Below are 23,312 nucleotides of genomic sequence, written 5' to 3' on the forward strand. Positions count from 1 at the left end.
CATTTGCTGGGCAACACTGAGCAAATTACCTTCTGAATCTCAGATGCAGCACCTATAAAAGTGGCATGATGCCAACCTATTTTTCAAGGCACCACTTATTGCATACTTGCTATGCAGTGGGTACTATGCCAAGCATTTTCCCGCTAAATGTTATACATACCATTCAGACATACGATTCATACATGATCATTTCAAACTCTACAATAAGTTGTGGAACAGGTTATGATGTTCCTGCTTTAGAGATACACCAGCTGCAGCTCAGAAAAGATACATAATGTGCTCAGGTTTTTCCATCTTTCGAAGCCCAGCTCGTAGCCTCCAGCACGGACTGCTTACAGTTACAGTTTTGTTCGAGGATTGGATGAGGTAATATAGATGGAGTGCCAAGCACAGTACCTGGCTCCTAGTGCAGAGCTGCTCCCATTAACATTAGCTCCCTTTTCCAGAATACCTGAATGTCCCTAAATTGTGGTACAACAAAAGGGGAGTCTCTGGGGAAAGTGTCCCTCCCCCACAAAGGGGCACTGCAGGACCTGGTAGGGAGAGATCAAACAGGGGCTGCAAGGTTGACTCTCACTCCAAGAGATATAGAGGACTGGGATTGCATGTCCCACACATTCCTGGGTTATTCTGTCCAAGATTTCTTCAGGGCTTCATCAAACCCTGCACCTTAATATGCATCTCAGAATACATTACAGAAGCACCCACCAGTAAGGCAGCAGGCCCCAACTCTCACCCTTGCCACGCTGCCTCCCTCAAGAACAGGGCACAGGCCTCCCTGTCCCATAGATTGTGTTTTCTTGTTTGCTTTAATTCCCAAAAGGGGAATCACAGGGACAAGGGACTGGGTAGAGAAGGAAGAGCTAAATATCTAGGGTTGAACAATGCAGCCAGGCCTGCCCCAGAACTCTCTCATGTGGGAATCAGTTTAAATGCCTCTTTCTCTAGGGAGCAACTTAAATTCAGTTCCATCCTAGTCCCTCTTTTTACCCTGTGAACTTGGCAGAGCACTAGTCGCACTAGAAAGCTTGGCAACTGTCTTCTCTACTAGATAGGAGACTCCGTGAGGGCAGGCACCAGGTATTCTCCACTGGAACCCTAACTCCTGGCCAGATGCCTGGCAGACAGTAAACTATGTAAATGGCGATGACCGGAGAAATGAAGGAATGATCCAGCAACAGTCGTGTCTCAAGTGAAAGCACTGCTTCCTTGTTCTGTGCCAAGCGCTCAAGAGACGCGATCCCCACCTTGGAGGCTTAAAATTTACAGGTTTCTCATCATAAAGATTTGAGGAAAACACAATGCAAAGAAAACCCCTGTTTATTTCATGCTCTTTATTTTACCAAAGTACTCAAAATGGAGACTTTGAGTCTAAGGGAGGTTCCCAAGCACATGGAACTCTGGGAGGAATTACTTGACTCAAAAGATCTGAAATCTGCTGTGGGTGTAGCTTACTTGTAGAACATATGCTTAGCATGCCCAGGCCCTGGGTTTGAGCCTTAGCACTGAAAGAAAAAAAAAAGAAAGAAAATTCTTGTGGTGTTATAATCCTAGCTCTGCCACCTCTGCTTTGTGGTTTCTCCTGAGTGACTTCCTCTTCTGGTCTCGGTTCTCTTCTCTAAAATGGGAGGGGGGGTGCTGTACAATCAATTGAGTGCATCTCTCTTATTGTGTGTAATTGGGCACAGTAACACAATGTCCTCCTCCTCCCTGAGTGCTTAGGGGCAGAGATAGAACTGGATGCAAAATCCCTGAAGAACAGAAGCCTGTGTCTGTCAGTAAACACTAAGGTCCAGATGTGCTACTCCTCTCTGGCAAGTGGACAGAAATAGAGAGGTGGTGGGCTAGAAGGGCCCTTGCCACGAGAGCCTGCCTAAACATATTTATGTGTCTTTGCTTCTAGGTTCGCAAAAGCCAAGATTCTACAGCCCCCAAAGCTTCATCGCCTAGCCAAGCACGAGCACCACACCCCAGCACACAAACAACACACCCCTCTCCCTGTAGAGGGCCAAGCCTGGGAGAAACAGCTGATGAGGGTGGAGGATGGTGAGGTCTGGAAAAGCATTTGTGGAGCCAGGCTTCCAGGCAGGAAAGTGGCAGGTTCACCTCTCTTCCTAGGGCCCCCACAAGCACCACTTCCGGCTCTTCTCCCTCAATTTGGGCTCTGCCTGCCAGGATTTCTATACCCATGCCTGCCCTTCTCTGCAGTGCCTCTCCCTCCCTCCAACACCCTTATTTCAGTTTCTCAATCTCCATGTCTGTTTCTGGATTTCCCTTTCTTTTCTCCCTGCTTTTCCACGCCCTGGCCATCCCTCACCAGCTCCAGACTGGGTATCCCTCCCTCCCTCCCTCCCTGGCTGTATCTGCCTCCTCCTTAGCGCTCTCCCCTGCACCTCTTTCTTTGTATTCTGCTCGCCCTCTCCCGGCCTCTAGAGCATCTCTCCTCCCCCGCCTGGCTCCGGCCTCCCCCTGCCTCCCCACCCTCAGCTCAGTCTCCTCCCTCTAGCTCCTCTCTCCTCCTCTCGCCTCACCCACTCCCAGCCTGCACGCCAGGGTTTCTTTCTACCCTGGGGGTCTCCATACCGCTCAGTCCTCCTCCCCACAGCCTCCTCTCTCACTGCAGGGCTAGTGGGTACCCATTCTTTTCTTCCTGGGCACACCCCCTCCCCGCCATTCCCATCTCTGCCACCGACTCTTCTTCGTCGTCTCCTCTTCTCCCCACCCTCTCCTCTCTCTGCTCTCTTCTCTCTGCCCCTTTAAATCTGCCTGGCCCAGCCTCCCCCGTGATGCTGGGATGGAGCAAACATTGATTTGTGCTGGGATGGAATCGGAATTTTGATTTTTTTTTTCTTCTCCCAACCATAAGAAGAAAAAATAATAAAAACACCCCCTCTTGATAGCCCCCTCCCCCTTCTCATCCAGCTCCCAACTCCTCTTTCCTATCTCCAAGGCAGATTTTTCCCCCTACACTCTTCTGTTCTCCCCCACCCCTGCCACTACCTCACCCCCCAGCTAGGGAGAGAGGGGACTCTCCCACAGCTCCCGCGCCTTGCCTTCCCTCTCTGGGTTAGAGCGGTCTCTCCGGAAGAGGAGGGGGCTTGGCTTGCCCGGGTGGGAGTGGAGGTACCCTGCCATGGACGCCGAGCCTGGGAGGCAGCCTGCGCCTCAGCCCACAGGGTGAGTACCTGCCCCCTCCTTTCCACCCGTCTGCCCATCCCCACCTGGCCTTTCCCCTACAGAGCTTCCCCCGTCTCCATCCTTTCCCCACAAATCGTCTTCCCACCTCGGTCCTATCTCCCCGCCACAGCCTCTACCCCCCTCCCCGGTTTACTGGGGAACCAAAGAACCAGGACAGCGGGGTCCTAATACCAACCCGGAGGGAAAGCGGTGGCCTAGGACTCTGCCCAGCTCTCCCCCCCCCACACCCCGCAACTGCCATTCCCTCCGCTGCAATCTGGGGTTCTAGGCTGATGAAGTGGGACTCCTGCTTGGGGTTGGAGCCCCAGGTGCTGGGAGGCGCCCTCTACAAGTTGGGAGGATGGAGAAGCCCCCGCGCCCCCAAAGCTTGGGAGCGGCTGGAAGATGCTGCTGACGGGGCGGGGGAGGGGGCCCTGGGGGGCGGTGCTGATGCTCCTGAGCCACCTGGCGGGGAGTGGTGGGCAAAGAGGAGGGGTCTCGCTCTCCATTTGCCCCTTCTTTCTCCACAGCCACTCAGGATGAGGGTGCGGCCCTGCCTGCCCGCGCTGGGGCCCCTCCGCCCAGCCCCGGTCTAACTGCCCCCGCCCCCAGGCCTCGCCCGGCCCCCAGGCCCCCAGCCGGCTCTCCAGCCCCAGGATGCGCTGAGCCGCCGGGGGGCTGAGGCCGCGCCAACTACATGCATGTCCCCCGGGGGCAAGTTCGACTTTGACGACGGGGGCTGCTACGTGGGGGGCTGGGAGGCGGGGCGGGCACATGGCTACGGCGTGTGCACCGGGCCCGGCGCCCAGGGCGAGTACAGCGGCTGCTGGGCGCACGGCTTCGAGTCGCTGGGCGTCTTCACCGGGCCAGGTGGACACAGCTATCAGGGCCACTGGCAACAGGGCAAGCGCGAAGGGCTGGGCGTGGAGCGCAAGAGCCGCTGGACGTACCGCGGCGAGTGGCTGGGCGGGCTGAAGGGGCGCAGCGGCGTGTGGGAGAGCGCATCCGGCCTGCGCTACGCCGGGCTCTGGAAGGACGGCTTTCAGGACGGCTACGGCACCGAGACCTACTCGGACGGAGGTGCGGGCCCGGCCCACTGCTTTCCCCTGAGTCCGCGTGCGCCCCCCGCCGGCCTGCCCCGCTGGTGCCTTCCCCAGCATTGGCCCTCCACGCCCTGCTGTTCCGCGCACGCCTTTCCCAGACACATGCTCCCCTGCGCCCATCCTTCCATTTCTCCATACACCCACCTGTCCCTCGTACCATTCCCCATGCTATGACTCTAGCCCCATTTTTCTGCCTCTCCCAGCAGCACACGCATGCCTTCCTCCTTCGAAGGTCTCCTGCCTGCTTCTCGCTCTCTGCCTGAGGGTCCCTGACTCTGCGCTGCCTGCCTGTATGCTCACACCACTGGCCCAGTCAGCATGTCCCCATAGTCCTGTCTGCCCGTCACAAGCCTATCTACACCCTCATCAGCCTGTCCCTCACACCCTCCATCCGTCACACACCCCCAGCCTGCCTGCCCCGCCTTCCCCTGTCTACCCACAGTGCCGGAATCCACGTGTCTGCTGCTACCTGCTCTTCACTGCCTGGCTACACCTTGCGACCCAGCCTAACCTGGCTGCCTCTCCCAGTGCCCCTCCAAGCCTCCATGCCAGCTGCCTCCACCTCTCCCACCTGACACTTGGGCCTTCAAGGGTTTGGGGGCCTGGGATGCAAGGAGCATGAGCGCCGGGTTCTGACTCTGTCCCTATCCTGCTCTGCCCGCAGGCACCTACCAGGGCCAGTGGCAGTCCGGGAAGCGCCACGGCTACGGGGTGCGCCAGAGTGTACCCTACCATCAGGCGGCGCTGCTGCGCTCACCCCGCCGCACCTCCCTGGACTCGGGCCACAGCGACCCCCCCACGCCGCCCCCACCCCTGCCCCTGCCGGGCGACGAGGGAGGCAGCCCAGCCTCTGGCTCCCGGGGCGGCTTCGTGCTGGCCGGGCCTGGGGACGCCGACGGCGCGTCCTCCCGCAAGCGCACTCCAGCAGCAGGTGGATTCTTCCGCCGCTCGCTGCTGCTCAGCGGGCTTCGGGCAGGCGGACGCCGCAGTTCCCTGGGCAGCAAGCGGGGATCCCTGCGCAGCGAGGTGAGCAGCGAAGTGGGCAGCACCGGACCGCCGGGCTCCGAGGCCAGCGGGCCTCCCGTCCCAGCGCCTCCCGCCCTGATCGAGGGCTCAGCCACTGAAGTGTACGCTGGTGAGTGGCGTGCTGACAGGCGCAGCGGCTTCGGCGTGAGCCAGCGCTCCAACGGGCTGCGCTACGAGGGCGAGTGGCTGGGCAACCGACGGCACGGCTACGGGCGCACCACCCGTCCAGACGGCTCCCGTGAAGAGGGCAAGTACAAGCGCAACCGGCTGGTGCACGGGGGCCGTGTTCGCAGCCTCCTGCCTCTGGCCCTGCGTCGGGGCAAAGTCAAGGAGAAGGTGGACAGGGCCGTCGAGGGCGCCCGTCGAGCCGTGAGTGCTGCCCGTCAGCGCCAGGAGATTGCCGCTGCCAGGTGGGCCAAGAGGAGAGAGTACGCTAGACACAGAAAAGGAGAGGGGTGTCCAAGAGGGGATCAAGGTCCAAGGCCTAGGGTCTGATGGGAAAGAGCAAGCCTAAGGCCAGGCAATTGTAGCCCTGGGACTTGAGGTGTTTATATCTGAGGCTACAGGTGGATTTGGGTATAACTGGGTGGCTGGGTGTTTGCGGAAGTGGTGCAAAACTGTGTCTCAGTGTCTTTTGCATGGAGATGTGTGTCCATTGAATCCATCGTTGTGTGTGGGAGTAGCAATGAGCATTCTTTCTTCCTGCCCAGAAACCTCTTGAAACTGACCTGTCCCTGGTCTTGCTCTTGCAGCCCATCCAGGCTTCTGGCCTCAGGCTGGGAGTGTCAGCCTTGGGCAGAACAGGAAGTGGTACCTTCCTAACTGCCCCAGCCTGGCACCATTTCAGCCTTGGGCCTTGGGGAGGTTTAATTTATGCAGCCTGACCACCCATCTGAAAAAGCTAGTCTCTCCCAGCTTTGCTTCCCTGACTTTAGGTGAAGGTATAGGGAGAGGACTTACTTATAAATGAAAATTTCTTTCTGTAAATCAGATTACATTCCCATCCATCAGGAACCTTGCTATCCAAAGTACTGCTTCCCAATAATAATATAATGTAAGCCAAATATGTCATTATAAATCATTTATTAGCCGCATTAAAAATAAGAAGAGGGGGCTGGGGATTTAGCTCAGCGGCAAAGCGCCTGCCTGGCAAGCGCAAGGTCGTGGGCTCGGTTCTGGTACTGGAGAAAAACCAAAAAAATAAATAAATAAATAAGAAGAGCCTGGCATGGTGACGCACGCCTGTAATCCCAGCACTCAGGAGGCTGAGGCAGGAGGATCATTGCGAGTTTGAGGCCAGCCTGGGCTACAAAATGAGCTCAAGGCCAGCCTGAGCTGCATAGTAAGACCCTGTCTCAAAAAGACAAAAAAAATTTTTAAAAATGGGTGAAAAAGTTTTTTAATATTTGTATTAAGCCAGTATATCCAACATATTTCAATTCATAATCAATATAGTTATTAGATTACACATTCCCTTTGGATCAAGTCTTTGAAATCTAGTATGTAAATCACACTTATAACACATCATTTTCATTCAGACCAGTCACATTCCAAGTGTTTAATGCGTGTTTGGTGTTTTTTGTTTGTTTGTTTGTTTTGTTTTTTGGGTTTTTTTTTTTTTCCTGGCACCAGGAATCGAACTCATGACCTTGCACTTGCCAGGCAGGTACTGTGCCACTGAGCTAAATCCCCAGCCCCCTGTTTTTGTTTTTAAGACAGGGTCTTGCTCTGCAGTTCATGCTGGCCTTGAGCTCACTTTGTGGCCCAGGCTGGCCTCAAACTCACAATGATCCTCCTGCCTCAGCTTCCTGAATGCTGGGATTACAGGTGTGCACCACCACGCCCGGCTCTCAATGAGTGTTTAATAGGGGTTGTGACTCCTGAATTAGGTACCACAGATGTAAAGAAAGCCAAAACTCTATTTGTAATTGGACTCATAGGCCCCTGATTTAGAAAGCTCACATCTGAGTGTTTATATATTGAAGTTTTTTTAAAAGAGATGAGAGCACAGTGAAGGGATTTTATTAACATTCAAGACTATTTCAGAGAGCTAGATAGAGGTCAGGATATGTCCAAGTATAATTCAGTGAATTTGTATAATGGGTCACAGGGTGTGTGTGTTTATGTTTATGCCTGAGTGTGAACATGTCAAACCTAGAGTAATGTCTGTGCCAGAGAATGTACATCTGTAGATGTATCTGAGTGCCTGGTTGTTAAGATCCAGGGCTTTAAGCCAGGGAAGGGGTGGGGGGGTGCAGAGCAACAGGGAACATTTTGGGCTAGATAAGGTGGAGGCATGTGCAAGAAAAAACTGATCTCGGTAACTAGAGGATCAGACTGTGGGAAAAGGCTGGTTGGTCTCCCCAGCAACAGGCCTGGAAACTGATTGGCTGCTGGCTGCCATGGGAACAGCACAGCATCAGCAGCAGGTGCCTCTGCCAGGTAGCCTGAGCCTGGCCTTGATGCCTGAGCAAGTCTACTGCTTAGACTTCATCATCCATATCCTCCAGACACAAAAATGCAGCCCCTTGTCATGTCGTGATTGTCAAGAGAACTCAGTGAAACTCAAGACTGTGCCTTGATACCCTGCTCCAAACCCTAAGACCAGCTCAGTTTCAGGACAGGCTTAGTCATAGGCAGTCTGAACACCCTAAGACAGCAAAGAACAGGGTTATTTGAAGTCCTTCCATAAATAGGAGTTGGACCTAAGACTACAGTGCACATCACTATCCTTCAGGTCCAGATTGCCTTGCTAAGCCACAAGCCTGTCGCCAGAAGGAGTCGGGGGTCTTGAACCATTCAAGCCCATATCAAAGTCCATCTGATTATCTCCGCTCTTTTATGCCACACTTCAGTCAGGATTACAGAGCTAATTTAACAATTGTAAGCCATCTGCAACTAAGGGCAGGGAGGGACAGGGAAAAATCAAGGAAGCATCTGACATCAGGAAAACTGAGAAACAGCAATGGACAAAGGACTGATAATGCTTCCAGGTGACCTGTACCAAGGGAGCAGAACAAGATGGAACAGGGGCGTGAAACAGAGACTGAGAGCTTACCCAGAAGAATAACTGTAATATTGAGAAAATACTGGCAGAGAGAAGAGGGTGCAACTGTAGCATAAATGGGAGATCCACCCTTATTCCGGTTCTGAAGCTCAGAAAAGCATAGGGCAGGGTAGGGGAACAGTGCCAGTGACAGTGGGGAGAACAGTGTGGTAAGTGGCCACAGAAAAGCCAGATGGGAAATTCTCATGCTGGGAAAACTGCCCTGGAAAAGGTAGGATTAAGTAATAAGGAGGGTTGGCAGTGGCAGGGAGAAGAAGGGGGCAGTGGGGAGGTAGACCCGCAAGGAAGGAAAGATCATGGTACTGGACAGTGCCCTGGACACCACAGGGAGGAATGTGAGCCCAGTGGGTATGAGGGGTTGGTAACAACAGGAGGTTCTCCCTGCAAAGAGGGCAATCATCAGAGCTTGTAAGCATCAAGCTGGACTGCCGAGGATGTGCTGAGAGAAAGCTCAGTTGTCACTAGGCAGGGAACAGGACAGCAGTGGAATAACAGTTTGGAGAGGGCCTGGCCCCTGTCGCTGAAAGGTGGAAGTGTTACTACAGGACTCAAGGGTAGAGGGTGCGAGAGGAGCAGCGGGGTGTGATGACAGCAAACAGCCCAGTCCAGGAGAGGAAATGAAAGTGAGCTTGTCTGGCCTGCCCAGGAAGGGGAGCAGCTGGCAGAGCGTGAGGCAGGGTGAGGACTCCAGAGGTGAGCTCAGTAAGACCCCGAGGATGTGATATGGTGGGGACAAGGACGAGGGAGATGGAGTGTCTGAGCAGTTAAAGTGGGGGGAGATCCACTAAGTCTCTCTCCCCTGGGCCCTTATAGGGCCGCAGACGCCCTCCTGAAGGCAGTGGCAGCCAGCAGCATTGCCGAGAAGGCCGTGGAGGCAGCACGGATGGCCAAACTGATCGCAGAGGACCTGCAGCCCATGCTAGAGGCTCCAGGTAAGGTGTGGGCAGCCTGGGGAATGGGTGAGCCCCTGGAGGGCGAGAGAGGCTCAGGTGACTGCAAAGGGGCTGGTAAGCACCAGAAGTCTGGGGATGGGAAAAGCCAAAGTACAAAGTCCAAGGGTGTAGCGGATGGGAACCACACCCAGTTGTCTGGGGAGTAGGACTGGGAATTATGGAGCAGGGTAATGGGGTTTGGGTCTGGTGTTGAGAAGCAAGGAGCCTGGGGATACCAAAGGCCTGGGAAGTACCTCAGGGGCTACAACTGCTCCAGCCTGCAGCCAAGCAAGCCCCACTGATGCTTAGCTGTCCCTACCCAGGCCGCAGACCCAGGCAGGACTCAGAAGGTTCCGACACAGAACCACTGGATGAGGACAGCCCTGGGGTGTACGAGAACGGACTAACCCCATCAGAGGGCTCTCCCGAACTGCCCAGCAGTCCTGCCTCCTCTCGCCAGCCCTGGCGACCCCCTGCCTGCCGGAACCCACTGCCACCTGGAGGGGACTGGGGCCCCTTCTCCAGCCCTAAATCTTGGCCTGAGGAGTGGGGGGGCCCAGGTGAGCAGGTGGAGGAACTAGCCGGCTATGAGGCTGAGGACGAGGCTGGGATGCAGGGGCCAGGGCCCAGAGATGGTTCCTCCCTCCTTGGAGGCTGCAGCGACAGTTCGGGAAGTCTTCGAGAGGAGGAAGGTGAAGATGAAGAACCCCTGCCCCAGCTGAGGGCTTCGGGGGGCTCAGAGCCTGAGCCTGTTGCCAGTCCAGTCCTGAGGGGCACTTCCCCAAGGGGTCTGGATGCTGGGTGCCTGATGGAAGAATCTGAGGAACCTGCTGCAACTGAGAGGCCTGCCCAGCCGGTGAGACATCCCCTGTCCCTGCACCTAGCCTCCCACCCTTTCTGGGCCTCTCTGACCCCCTAAGGGGCTTTGATTTCAACTCAGCTTCCTCTCTGCCAGACTAGTCTTGGATCATATCCCACTTCAAAAAATAGCCAACTTTCAAGCTGGAAGGAACCTTAGAGACCTTCAATTCCAGCTCCCTCATTTGACAGATGGGGGAACTGAGGCCCACGGCAGTTAAAGTAACTTTCCCACAGTTACAAACTAATAATTAATGATAGAACCAGAACATATTTGCCTGTTCTCCTTCCATATCATTTCCAGCTCCCAGTTTCCTACTCCACCCCCACCCCCACCTCCGCACTTTCTCTCTTTGGTGCCCAGAAATAAAAAAAGAAAAAATTCTTCCCTCCCTACCCTCACTCCCCCTCCCTCTCCTGGGAAGGAGGAAAATAGGAAAAAAGGCAGAAGACCAGAAGAGGCGGAGTTTCTCCATAACCCTCTGCTCTGATTGGATTCCAGGCCATCTCCTGTTTCCTAGCAACCACATCCTCACCCCCTCCATCCCTCTGCCTTACTGCAGTACTGGCTGCTGCTGCCAATGTCTGCTACTAAGGCCAGGCACCTTCTGCCTGAGCCACATGATATGCTGATAGGGGAGCGGAGGGAGGAGGGAGAAAGGGCTGGCCCTGTCTTGAAAGTGCCAGAGCAGAGGTGGGGCACTGCCTGGGAGAAGGGGGTTTCGCAATACAAAGCAAAGGTTGGAGATCTACCTGCTGTCTGCAGGGAGGTGACTGGGACCTTCAGCTTTGCTACTGAAGCCAAGACAGGGAGGCAGGACACAACAGTGGATTTGGTCCTTGGGGACTGAGGCTGCTTCCCCCTCTGTCTCTCTAGGGAGCTGCCAACCCGCTGGTGGTGGGAGCCGTGGCCCTCCTGGACCTCAGCCTGGCGTTCCTGTTCTCCCAGCTCCTCACCTGAGGCTACTTCCTGGCCTAGTTCTGGCTTTGGTTGCCTGCCTCTTCACCCCTTCAGCCTGCCTTTTTCTCTTTTCCTCATCCTGGTTGTTTTTTCTCCTATCTTTCCTTTCTCTTCTGCCCCTCTTTGTTTTTGTCTCTTGCTTTTGCCTTCCCTCTCTTCTTTCAGATTCTCTCATTTATCCTGGACCTGTCTCTCCCTCCCTCATCCCCTTCTTCTCTAGATTGTTTACATATGAAGGGCTTTTCTCTCTCAGAGGTGCTCATCTCTGAGACACACAAATCTAAGTCAGACCATTGCCCCTTGCCCTCCCCACCTTTTCTTTAAACCTAAACTTCACTGAGGGTGGGGATTTGGTGTCCTGAGGAGTCTCCTGGACGCTGAATGGAGAGAAGGAAGAAAATGGAAATGAAGTGACTGAATGCTGGACAAGCTGCTGGCTGAGCCTTGTGGCTTCCTGGCCCGAGTGAAAAGGCTGGGAGAGATGCTGCCTCCGCCTCTTACCTTGGAGGCTATTACCTCACCTCCCCGCCCCTTGCTAGGTTCTTCCCTAGCTTGATCCTCCCTGGAAGAAGCTAAAGGAAGGGAACAGTAGAATACCGTCCTAGAATCTCCCTCTTTCTTTCCTCTATAGCCCGTCCCTCTTCCGACCCCCTGTGAGGGCATGCCACACCAAGAGCAACGTGTAAAGGAACAAAAAATACCCAGTGCGGCCAAGCCCACCCCTCTCGGGCTTTGCCAGTGACCTCTCTGCCCTTCTGTGTCCCTTAAAAGTTTATTTGGTTGGTCTGGACTCACTTGTGGCCTTTGATTAAATTCCTATAGGGCCTGAAGGAGACAATGCTACTGCAGAGGATTAGAGGCATTTAAGCCAGGACCCTGCTCCCCAACTCGCATTTGTAGTGGGGGAGGTGTTTCTGGGGAGATAGAACCAGGAGGCTCACAGGAGCCCATGGGGCAGCAGTTGTGACAAGTCTAGCAGTCTCCAAATGGGTTCTGTCCCTTCCCCCATCACGTCAGAATCTTGTGGAATGGGAAACAGCCAGAGGAGGGGATCAAAGGAAGCCGCTATCTCCCCAGTTCCCAGGAGGGTGGAAGTGGGAGTCAGACCTAGGCTGAGGTGGGTGGGGAGCCCTGTGGGAGGTTGCTGGCTGATCCCTGGTACTAGCTTTTCCCCTGGAGGCAGGAAGCCCTAGAAAGGGGATTGTAGGGTCCCCTGGGGATCTTTCCTCGCTCCCCTGCATGAGGCAGAGACAACTGCCTGCCAACCCCCTCCCTCAAGGAATGGCCTTGCCCGGGAATGCCCACCACACACACCCTCTTTTTTTCTAGTCAAACTCTGTTTACTCCTTGGCCTGCCTCCCTCCTTCCTCCCCTTTCAACCTTTACTTCTGATTTCTATTTCATGGAATTTGGGATTGAAGTTATACAATAGTGCCGCCAACAACAAGTCTTGCAGGAAAAAAAATACAAAGAAATTTAACAAAAAATATATTAATAAAAAAGTTCAAAAAAGGGGGGGATCGTCATCTCCTTTAGGCTGCGACGGCTTCAAAACCCAAGCTCTCCGGGACTTTCCCGGCGATGAGAATGTAAAAACAGCAGTTTTATTATACAGGCCCGACACCCTTCGCGGGCAACAGCTCCATCCCCTAAGGCGACCGAGGTCGGAAGCCTCACGAGGGCGGGTCCCGCGGTGGAGGCGGGGAGAGGGAAGCACCCGATCAAGCTCCAACCCCTACTGGGCCCCGAACCAGGAAGCGCTGGGGGGTAGAGAAGCACAGTTAAAACTGAAGACAGGTGAGACTTGGCGCTGTGGGGCGGGAAAACCGAAGCCGCCAGATAGAAATGGCGGGAAGGGATCTCGCAAAAGCAGCTGCGCAGGGCCCTGGAAGGAAAGCAAAGGCTGAGCCGCTGATGGGACACCAGGTGGGGGAGGGAGGGGGTAATAGGCGAGGCAGAGGCGCACGCTCGGTAGGAACAGGCGTGGGTTGGGGACGCATGCGTATTGGGAGCACTTTGGGCGGTGGCATTTGGAGACCCGGGTGGGCAAAGGTAAATGTCGGTTCAATTTTAGCGTAGCGGTGGCATCAGGGCCCTTAAGATCTTGGCATGGGACGAGGCCGACCACCCGGCCAGATAGTGTTAAAGCCCTGTCCATTCCTGGGCTCCGCCCGCCTCCCCCAGCATGGTGGTGTCGTCGCTAAAGCTTCAGGACTTCATCGAGGAGATTCGCGGGGCTAAGACTCAGGCCCAGGAACGGGAGGTGATCCAGAAGGAGAGCGCCCATATCCGGGCATCCTTCCGTGATGGGGACCCAGTGCAGAGGCACCGCCAGCTGGCCAAACTGCTCTACGTCCACATGTTGGGCTACCCCGCCCACTTTGGACAGGTAATGGCCAGAGATACCTCCCTCTGGAGTTCAAGGAGACCGGGTCGTGGACCTGCTCACACGTATTTGTGCCCCGACTGTTTTGACTTTCCAGTTCTGAGCCCTCACCATGCACTGAAAAACCCCTTTACTCATTGCAACCCCTGCTTGTCAGCTGACCTAAACCCTTCGTTCTCTGACCAGCCTCACTGAAGGCATCTCCTTTCCTCTCCCCTCCTCCTCCACTCCTGGGCCCTTGAAACTGCCCCCCCCAGCCTGAATCTCAAGCACCTTCTCTGGCTGAAGAGAGGGTGGTAGTTATCATGTCCCACCTTAAAGTAGTTAAGGAAACGATGGAGCAGGGATGTTAGTGTCTGGTTTCACCCCTGCCCTTACCAGTCTGCCCCCTTCTCTACAGATGGAGTGCCTGAAACTGATTGCTTCCCCCCGATTCATAGACAAGAGGGTGGGCTACCTGGGGGCCATGCTTCTGTTGGATGAGAGGCACGATGCCCACCTGCTCATTACCAACAGCATCAAGAAGTGAGCAGATTCTGGGGGCACTCCAAATCAGGGAGACGGGAGAACGGAAAACCAATCCCAGGGGGCCGCCTGCTGTATGGAGTGGGAAGGCCTGGTTTTCTCAGAGGCTTAAGTGTCCGTCCTCCCAACCCTGCAGTGACCTGAGCCAGGGGGTTCAGCCAGTTCAAGGCCTGGCTCTGTGCACTCTGAGCACCATGGGCTCTGCTGAGATGTGCCGGGACCTGGCCACAGAGGTGGAGAAGCTGCTCTTACGGCCAGGCCCCTATGTACGCAAAAAGGTGAGATACAAAGGTCTAAGCACTTGTCCCTCCAGAAGCTCCCTGGTCTGCCAGGCAGGAGTGGTGAGGAGCCCCACCTGGTGGGCCCCCGTTCTATCTGAGGCCTCTCACCCCGGCAGGCTATTCTGACTGCAGTGCACATGATTCGAAAAGTCCCTGAGCTCTCTGACATCTTCCTTCCACCGTGTGCCAAACTGCTTCACGAGCGCCACCATGGTAAGGCCGCTGGGTTCCCCATCCTCTGCTTCAGGTCTGGCTATAGACAGAGGTAAAAAACAGGACGGGAGCACCAGCTCTTAGGACACACATCAACATGCACGCAGTAGGCCGTCCTGTGCCCTGGCCCCCCCATTCATTTCCCGACCCTGACCCCAGGCATCCTGCTGGGCACCATCACGCTGATCATGGAGCTCTGCCAACGAAGCCCTGCAGCCCTCAGGCACTTTCGAAAGGTGGGCTGGTGAAAGAGGGGCGGTGGTGGAGGAATGGGGCATAAGGTTGAGAGGATGGGGATGGATGCCCAGTCAAGGCTGTGTGCTCCCTCCAGGTGGTACCCAAGCTGGTGCAGATCCTCCGAACTCTGGTGACAACAGGATACTCCACAGAGCACAGCATATCTGGAGTCAGTGACCCTTTTCTGCAGGTGGGGTAACCTCCCCCGGTTGTGCCCCTGGAACAGAGAAGGCTTAGCAGTAAGACCATTGTCAGTGGTCACCTCCTAGAGGACACTATGATTCAGTGTCTTGTGCAGGAGGCCGGCAAGCTCAGGATTGCCCTGGTCCCCCCAGAACCAGCTGGGGGAGAAGAGAGGCTTAAAGTTCAGAAAATCCAGTTTATAAAAATAAAAGCTTGTCCTTAACTCCTGATCTCCCACATAAAGCACCTGTGGAGATGAGAGGGAGGGGTGGGAGGCTCTAAAAGGCTCACCAAAGCCCTCAATGTTGGATTTTTCTCCTCTGGCCCACAACTCCTATTAACTCCTTCACCTTCCACCTGTTAACACAACCTTAGGTCCAGATACTTCGTGTGCTTCGAATCCTGGGCCGGAACCACGAGGAAAGCAGTGAGACCATGAATGATTTGCTGGCCCAGGTGGGGGCTCGGAAGGGGGCCACTGCTTAGATCCCCCTGTGGAGGGAAGGTGGGGCCTACCAGCCCAGGGTATCCCTCACATGGACTGTTACTGTGCAGCAGTCATTTAAGCACTCCTCCATCTTCTCTAACCAGTGAAAGCCATGCAGGAGGGACACAGGCTGTCACAGTGCTATTGCCCCAGTGCCCAGGCTGGCCCTAGCACATAATAGGGTTTGGGGAACTTTGCTGGATGGTTGTGGAATGACGAGGGGAAATGAGAAACAGGACAGAAGCACCAGCACCCTAGGATGGAGCACAAGCCCCGTGCACATGCATCTCCCTCGCATCCACTTAGGTGGCCACCAATACAAACACCAGCCGAAATGCCGGCAGCGCTGTCCTGTTTGAGACGGTACTCACCATCATGGACATCCGTTCTGCAGCTGGTCTACGGGTATCATCCCATATATTCTTGACTGGGCCCTGCCTGCCACCTGCCTCAGCCAGGCACACATAGGCCCTGTTCACTGGCTTCTCCCACGTACCTGTCACCCTATGCCATGTGGTCTCTACTCCTGAGTGAACAGGTTGTGTCTTCTGTGAATGTCCCAGCCCTCTGTCCCCTACAGGTTCTAGCTGTCAACATTCTTGGCCACTTCCTGCTCAACAGTGATAAGAACATTAGGTAAGAGTCCCTGGTGTCTTGCTAGGCTGTGCCACTAAACCCTGGCCTTCTGAACGTCTCCCTCCAGAACCTCCCGATCTGCGTACCTCTTACCATTATATCCAGGCAGGACAGACTGTCAGGGCTGTTGGCCGTGGTACAATAGAGCCTTTCCCACCCTGGCCAGGTATGTGGCTCTGACCTCATTGCTGAGGGTGGTACAGTCTGACCACAGTGCTGTGCAGCGACATCGCCCCACCGTGGTGGAATGTCTGCGAGAAACTGATGCCTCCCTCAGCCGGTAAGCAGAGCGGGGACAAGAGGACGGAGGAGCCAGTGTCAAGTGGCCAAGATCCAAACCGGCCCAGAGCAGCAGGGTGACCTGGGATACCTGCAGACACCTGTCTCCTCCCCCAGGCGGGCCCTGGAGCTGAGCCTGGCTCTGGTGAACAGCTCCAATGTGCAAGCTATGACACAGGAGCTGCAGGCCTTTCTGGAGTCCTGCCCACCGGATCTTCGTGCGGACTGTGCCTCAGGCATCCTGCTGGCCGCAGAGAGGTAAGGTGACAATGCCAGCAGGCAGAGAGGATGCAGTCTTCCAAGGGATAGTGTCAGGACTGATGAGCTGTGTCCCCTAGGTTTGCTCCAACCAAGCGGTGGCATATAGACACCATCCTGCATGTGCTGACAACGGTGAGATGGGCTGGTTAGAGCTGGGCGGGAGTAGCAGAGCTCATCCCACTGACAGGCTACCCACCCCACTCCAGGCAGGTGCCTATGTACGGGATGATGCAGTGGCCAACCTGACCCAACTGATTGGAGGCGCCCAGGAGCTCCATGCCTACTCTGTGCACCGCCTCTACCATGCCCTGGCAGAGGACATCTCTCAGGTACCATCCCTACCTGCCACAGTTGAGGGCTGCCCAGGAACTCCCTGGCCCCTCCTAGGTCCCTTTCTTGCACTGGATTCTGAACGGTTTTGCCCTCAGAGTCAGCCACAAGGCATGGCTGAGTGTCCCTGTAATCGCAGCACTCTGGAAGGCTGACGCAGCAGGATCCTAAGTTTAAGCCCACCTGGGGCAATTGAGTGACTTATTGAGACTGTCACAAAATAAAACTGCTGGAGATACAGCTCAGTGTGAAGGCCCTGGGCTCAAGCCTTAGTACCACGTAAAAGACAGAGCCTGCCTTTCAATTAGAGTATCTGGGCTGCTGTCCTGGCTCTGCTACCAACTGGCTGTGTGAACCCCAGGTGACTAACTTAACCTCCTTTAGGCCCTGTGGGCTTAGTTTCGTGCCTGGAAAATCAAATGAGACAGATAAAACATTGTGCATGTACTTATTTTATTATTACCTCAAATGTAGATTGAGTTAACAGGTGCTGGCCAGAATCTATAGCCCCCCTCCTTTTGCTTTGTTGAGATGTCTCATTGAGTAGCTTAGACTTGGGGCTGGGGATTTAGCTCAGCGGCACAGTGCCTGCCTGGCAAGCACAAGGTTGTGAGTTTGATTCCTGGTACCGGAAGAAAAACAAAACCAAACTAAAAAAAAGTAGCTTACACTGGCCTCAAACTCAGTTTTCCTGCCTCAACCTCCCGAGTGCATTATTGCAGGTATCCGCTACCACTCCCAGCCGTGTAGCCTCCTTTTCCATTCTTAAGTAAGGTGGGCAGAAACTACCCACTTTCTTCAGAGCAAGCACCACTCCAGGCTCCATCACCTGGTTAGACCATGTCGTTCTCACGCTTGGCCACCAGGGGGGAGTAGGCACTTAGGAACTAGATAGAGCCTACCTACCAACTTCCCTTTCCCCACCCTGCCAACCCATCTGTGCACTGCCTAGGGAATGTTTCAGTCTAGAAGAGAGGAGGACCCCACACACTCGCCCATCAGTGTTTCTCCCACACAGCAACCGCTGGTGCAGGTGGCTGCCTGGTGCATAGGGGAGTATGGGGACTTCCTGCTGGAAAACTGTGAGGAAACTGAACCCCTTCAGGTGAGACCTACGTGGTAGTCCCCTAAGGGACTCATGACAGGGAGCAGGGCTGGACCCGGGGTCATCACATGCATCCACACCTGAAGGTAGAAGAGGAGGAGGTGGTGGCCCTACTGGAAAAGGTGCTGCAGTCCCACATGTCCCTGCCAGCCACCCGCGGATATGCCCTCACAGCCCTCATGAAGCTCAGCACCCGGCTCCAGGGGGACACCAAGTAAGCAGCAGTTCCAGGCTGTCAAAAGTTCCCCACATGGTGCTCCCCGGTTTCTCAGTCTCCAGGCGTACACACTTCTGTGCCTCCCAGCCTTTCAGCCACGTAGCTTAGTGTCTTCTTATTCTACGGGCCTCCCCCTTCCCTGCCACATCCTGGAGTGAAAGGGCAGGACAAAGTGCCACTGCCACTCACACGCCACACTGGGTCAGCCGCATCCGCCAGGTGGTGTCCATCTACGGGAGCTGTCTGGACGTGGAGCTGCAGCAGCGGGCTGTGGAGTATAACATGCTCTTCCAGAAGTACGACCACATGAGGTGCGCCCCACAGCCTGCTGCCTGCAGAACCCAAGGCCCTGCCCTTCCCCAAATGCCCCCTTCTGGGTCCAAGGCTCTCAACCTTCCCTGCATCCTTCCCCTTCCAGGGAGAGCCTCCACCCAGTCACTGAAGCTAAGCTTCAAGTGTGCCATCTTAGGAAATCACAGGGCACTTCTGACCCCCATGTGCCCAGGGCGCTCCTTGTTGCCAGCTCTCCTGCCAGATGCATCTTGTGAGAGGTGCAGGTTCACACAAAAGAACACTTGTATTCCACCGTTTCAGAGCTGCCATCCTTGAAAAGATGCCCCTTGTGGACCATGGCAGCCGTGAGGCTGATGAGAAAGCAAAGGAAAGCAGAGAAGCAGCGCAGCTTTCCAAAGCCAAGGGCCCTGTCCCCACAGAGCTCCAGGTGAGGACACTGGAGGCCCTGTAGCAGTGGTGGTTTTAAAACAAAAGATGTTTTGTGAGTTTTCCCTAAACTAAAACCTCAGTACTCCGGTTTAATTGCAGTTGGCACTTCTCCATAAATAAGTGGGTTTGTGTTGCAGTTGCACCATCACTGCCTACACCTTCCATGCCCAGCCCTAATCCTTCCCACCCTTTCCCCTAGACCTCAAAGCTCTTGGATCTGCTAGATCTCCTGGATGACGCTTCTGGGGACACCCAGCAGCCAGCCCCTCCAAACCCCTCCCCAGAGGGTGGCTTAGTACACCTCCTCGATCTCCCCTGTGCACCACCACCCCCAGGTAAACCTCAGCAAGGGGGCCATGTGGTAGAGGAGGCTGGTGGGAATGTGCTTTCCCCTTTGGAGCTGCAGACTGTGGCTCAGTGTTCCCTTCCTGTGCGTCCCGCCCCTAACCCAGAGCACCCCCTGTTGGTAGGTGAGGCTCATTCAATCACACCAGTCCCCTCTGTCCACTCTTGTCTTCCTTTGTTTGGACCTCCCCCCCGCCACCTCTGCAGGGCCCTGTTTCCTCCTTGGCCCTTCTCATGCCACTCTCCCAGCGCCCACTCCACTGGCCCCTTAGTTACTCAAACCCTCCCACCCAGAGCCCTTGCATTGCATGTTTCATTCTGTCTCCATGAAATGTCAGTTGCTCTCCCCTACTGTTCCTATTTAAAGTAGTTCTTCCTAGTTATGCTGGTCTCATTTACTTCACTCACAGTACCCATTACACCGATTATCTTTGTTTTTGCTTCTCCTACCCCACTAGGCTGTCAGCTTCAACTTTTTTTGTGTGTGTATTTTTCTGGTACCGGGAATCAAACTTACGACCTCACGCTTGCCAGGCAAGCGCTGTGCTGCTGGGCTAAATCCCCAGCCCCATTCAACCTTTTTTTTTTTAAGTTTCTGTTTTATTGTTGGGGACTGAACCCAGGGGCTCATAAATGCTAGGGAAGTCCTCTACACTGAGCTACACCCCATGTCTTTTTTTTTTAATTTTAAGCTAGGTCTCACCAAGTTGCCCAAGCTGGCGCTGAACTTGTGATCCTTCCAACCTCAACCTAGCTGCCTGTCTACTTTGTCACAAGCCCCTCAGGCATTGAAGGGTGAACGGTGCTCACTCTGTTGTTGCTGAGTGAGTGAACATGTCACCTCGAGCCTGCACACTGAGTGCTTCTCCCTACTCCAGCTCCCATCCCGAATCTCAAAGTGTTTGAACGTGAGGGAGTACGGCTGAATCTGTCTTTTGCTCGACACCCTGGAACCCCTGCTTTGCTCTTAATCACTGTCACCACTACTAACTCCTCAGAGGATGATGTCACCCACTTCATCTGCCAGGCAGCTGTGCCCAAGGTTTGTACAGATCAGGGTACAGTGATGGCCTAAGCATCTAGGAGAAATGGCCACAAAGCAGCGGGTGGGAGAGAATAAGATGGGAGGGAACAGCACATAGGACAGGTGCCTAGGAAGTATGGGAAGAGGGCTTGGAGCCACTCAGTGTGAAGGGGCTGCCTGAGCCGGGCCAGCTGCCTTACTGTGCTCTGCCCAAACCTCCCGCGTTCAGAGTTTCCAGCTGCAGCTTCAGGCCCCCAGTGGAAACACAGCTCCGGCTCGGGGTGGCGTGCCCATCACTCAGCTCTTCAGAATCCTCAATCCTAACAAAGTGAGTTTGGGGGCCTCGTGGATAAGACCCCGACATGGAAGACATCACGGGCACTAACCCTGGTCTCTGCTCCTATTCCTAGGCCCCTCTGCGGCTAAAGCTGCGCCTCACCTACAACCACTTTGGCCAGTCGGTGCAGGAGATCTTTGAGGTGAACAACTTGCCTGTGGAGACATGGCAGTAACTCCCTCCATTCACTCCCCAAATCCTCCTGCCCCAAAGCCCCTAGCCCCAGCAGCTGGGATCCTACCCGACAGCCACCACTAGGTGGCACTCTGTTCTGCATTTGTCACTGCAAAACTGTGGGGACCTACTCTCCCCCACAAATACTGAAAGCCCAATAAAGCCTGAGGCAGGAGGAAAACCGTGTTTGGATATGTCTGAGGTAGAAAATATGTATGAATAACAGCAAGGAAAGAACCTTCTCACACAGGAAGTATGATTCTTTCCTGGAACCTTGGGAACCTGTCTCAGTAATAAGGGCTTCCTTTCTACCTCTTCCCAGGTCTGGGAACACATTTGTCCCTTAGCTGCCACAAGAGGCGCTCTACCCTCTGGGCCAGAGCTGGGCACTGTGGCAAAAATCAAAGTAGAATTTCTGGATTTCTAACAAGAATTCCCAACCCTTTCCCAACCTGCTGCTATTCCCCACACCCCAAGGCAGGGAAATCCCTGCTGCCTCCCCTCATCTCTAACTCAGCTGTAAGGCGGTTTCAGAGCTGCTGGCAGAATCAATGGCATCGACCAAGGGAGGGGGGTGGCAAGGGATTTTCCTGTGCTTAACTACTGATCACGGCTAAGTGGAAATCCTATAAACACGAGCGGAAATCAATGGAGGCTGCTTAGCGGCCAGGGGAGAGGGGCGACCCATAGATTGCATCTGACGGATGAGGGAGAGAAGGCAACCAGGAAGGGCTCCAGGAGGGGTAACTAAGGACAGGGTAAAAGAACAGGGAGAGCTGGAGGGAGAGCTGGAGAGAGAGGAGCCCACATCAGAAGGAAAGAGGCACTGTGAATCCAGTGTGGACCCCACTGAACCTAGAGTTCTCTTGCCCTTCTGGGAAGCGACAGCCCCTAGCCCACGTTGCTGTCAGGATGTTTAGTACCCTGTGGCTCCTCTCTGGAGCTATCTACTTGGAGCAGGCGCTGATAGTCCTGAGGCCGGAAGCGCTGTAGGTACACGATGAGCTTGGCAGGTGCCCTCTCCTGTGCTGGCACACCTATGGGCAAAAGGACAATGAGCAAAGAGGCAGCAGAGCTACCACACACACTTTCACTTTGCTGCCAGCCCACCCAGCCAGGACCCCAAAATTGTTCTCAAGGCAGCACTGAGATTCTGAATGCCATCAACCAGCTTCTCACCACTCCCTCAATCGACTGTGAAAGTGAGACCTAAAAGAGGCACCTCAGGGCCGGGGATAGAGCTCAGCGGCATAGCGCCTGCCTGGCAAGCGCAAGGTCCTGAGTTCAATTCCCAGTAACCGCCCCCCCCCCGCAAAAAAAGAGCTACTTCAGGCACGAGTGGCTGGGAAGCTACACATGAGCCTGTCATCTAGGAAGGAGAGATGGGGGCTGGGGATTTAGCTCATGGGCTGGGGATTTAGCTCAGCGGCAAAGCGCCTGCCTGGCAAGCGCAAGGTCGTGAGTTCAGTTCCCGGTACCGGAGAAAAACCAAAAAAAAAAAAAAAAAAAGGAAGGAGAGATGAAGAGGGACCCAGGCACCATGAAGACAGAGGACGCCTCAACACAGACTCATTTCAGTTACTGCCCCTGTCCCCTAATCAAGATTAAAGCCCATCTAGGAAGCTCAAAGCTCATTAGCTTGGTAATGAAGCACGCACAAAGATGTACACAGAAAGAGAAACCAAGAACTGCAGAAAGAAGGGAAAAGCTCTTTAGCTGTAGGGCAGGATTCACACAGAATTACCACCTCTGGAGCTGCCATGGCTAGTCTATTGTCGTGCCCAGCAGCATGCTGAGCACGTGGCAGGAAGCGAATCGTGTGACTGCTGAGGACACTCAAACAGCACCCCAGGGCTGTCAGCCCCATGGGGTGTACAATCCTATACACGTGTGGATGACGGCTGAGGATATAGCTCAGCAGTACACCACCTGCCTGGCAAGTGCAAGGTCCTGAGTTTCATTCCTGATATAAAAAAAAAAAAAGTATACAAGTGTGGATGAACTGTCCATAAGGAAACTAAAAATAGGAACAAAAAAATTTACCAACACTTATCCTACTGCCTCATATAAATGAAATGTTCTTGCCTTTTACTTAAAGGCAAAAGGACAAATGAGGATCTAGGAAGTAGTACAAACACAAGGACAGAAAAAGTTAGGAGGGGTTAGAGATTTAGCTCAGCGGCACAGCGCCTGCCTGGCAAGCGCAAAGTGGTGAGTTCAATTGCTAGTACTGGAAGAAAAAAAAAAAAAAAAATAGATTTCACCGGGCATGGTGGCGCGCACCTGTAATCCCAGCACTCAGGAGGCTGAGGCAGGAGGATTAGTGTGAGTTTGAGACCAACCTGGGCTACAAAGTAAGCTCAAGGCCAGCCTGAACTGCATAGCGAGACCCTGTCTCAAAAAGACAAAAAAAAGGGGCTGGGGATTTAGCTCAGCGGCAAAAGC

At 54.5% G+C, this 23,312-nt stretch overlaps 3 protein-coding genes across 7 annotated transcripts in view; 2 read left to right on the forward strand and 1 right to left on the reverse strand.

Moving 5' to 3' along the window:
* Positions 1–2,445: 2,445 nt before the first annotated feature.
* Positions 2,446–12,639, forward strand: Jph4 (junctophilin 4). Its single transcript, XM_005377060.2, has 6 exons — positions 2,446–3,177; positions 3,708–4,257; positions 4,945–5,716; positions 9,187–9,305; positions 9,629–10,161; positions 11,041–12,639. Exons 2-6 carry the CDS (start codon positions 3,879–3,881, stop codon positions 11,122–11,124), a joined length of 1,887 nt encoding a protein of 628 aa, XP_005377117.1. The 5' UTR covers positions 2,446–3,177; positions 3,708–3,878; the 3' UTR covers positions 11,125–12,639.
* A 154-nt stretch (positions 12,640–12,793) lies between these two features.
* On the forward strand, positions 12,794–21,048 carry Ap1g2 (adaptor-related protein complex 1, gamma 2 subunit). 2 transcript variants are annotated; one of them, XM_005377066.2, is made up of 22 exons: positions 12,801–12,921; positions 13,309–13,513; positions 13,911–14,035; positions 14,172–14,313; positions 14,433–14,529; positions 14,689–14,765; positions 14,861–14,956; positions 15,325–15,405; positions 15,743–15,841; positions 16,017–16,072; positions 16,239–16,352; positions 16,469–16,609; positions 16,690–16,744; positions 16,819–16,941; positions 17,961–18,047; positions 18,134–18,261; positions 18,471–18,575; positions 18,859–18,985; positions 19,187–19,322; positions 20,211–20,374; positions 20,586–20,684; positions 20,767–21,048. In XM_005377066.2, the coding sequence occupies exons 2-22, from the start codon at positions 13,310–13,312 to the stop codon at positions 20,866–20,868; spliced, it is 2,358 nt and encodes a 785-aa protein (XP_005377123.1). In that variant the 5' UTR covers positions 12,801–12,921; position 13,309; the 3' UTR covers positions 20,869–21,048. The 2 variants fall into 2 exon arrangements, with proteins under 2 accessions (XP_005377122.1, XP_005377123.1); XM_005377065.2 differs by lacking the exons at positions 20,211–20,374; positions 20,586–20,684; positions 20,767–21,048 and having other exon boundaries at positions 12,794–12,921; positions 19,187–19,878.
* A 115-nt stretch (positions 21,049–21,163) lies between these two features.
* The window catches only part of Thtpa (thiamine triphosphatase), a 4,374-nt gene continuing 2,225 nt past the window's right edge, over positions 21,164–23,312 (reverse strand). For 3 of the 4 annotated variants that reach the window (XM_013510425.1, XM_013510427.1, XM_013510426.1), the window contains exon 3: positions 21,164–21,904. In XM_013510425.1, the coding sequence (XP_013365879.1) occupies positions 21,811–21,904 (94 nt within the window). In that variant the 3' untranslated portion in view covers positions 21,164–21,810. The remainder of the gene's footprint in view (positions 21,905–23,312) is intronic. The other variant, XM_005377061.2, reaches the window with a different exon arrangement.

Source organism: Chinchilla lanigera, unplaced genomic scaffold, assembly GCF_000276665.1.
Source record: "Chinchilla lanigera isolate Chin_1 unplaced genomic scaffold, ChiLan1.0 scaffold00008, whole genome shotgun sequence".
NCBI lineage: Eukaryota > Metazoa > Chordata > Mammalia > Rodentia > Chinchillidae > Chinchilla > Chinchilla lanigera.

What these genes read in the sequence shown, in the direction of transcription:
- Ap1g2 (XM_005377065.2), top strand. Translation starts at nt 13,310, where the DNA reads ATGGTGGTGTCGTCGCTAAAGCTTCAGGACTTCATCGAGGAGATTCGC. An exon ending in ATTACCAACAGCATCAAGAA is followed by an intron (nt 14,036 to 14,171) that starts GTGAGCAGATTC and finishes CCAACCCTGCAG; the next exon opens with TGACCTGAGCCAGGGGGTTC. An exon ending in TCAGTGACCCTTTTCTGCAG is followed by an intron (nt 14,957 to 15,324) that starts GTGGGGTAACCT and finishes ACACAACCTTAG; the next exon opens with GTCCAGATACTTCGTGTGCT.
- Jph4 (XM_005377060.2), top strand. Translation starts at nt 3,879, where the DNA reads ATGTCCCCCGGGGGCAAGTTCGACTTTGACGACGGGGGCTGCTACGTG. An exon ending in GCCCATGCTAGAGGCTCCAG is followed by an intron (nt 9,306 to 9,628) that starts GTAAGGTGTGGG and finishes GTCCCTACCCAG; the next exon opens with GCCGCAGACCCAGGCAGGAC. An exon ending in CTGAGAGGCCTGCCCAGCCG is followed by an intron (nt 10,162 to 11,040) that starts GTGAGACATCCC and finishes CTGTCTCTCTAG; the next exon opens with GGAGCTGCCAACCCGCTGGT.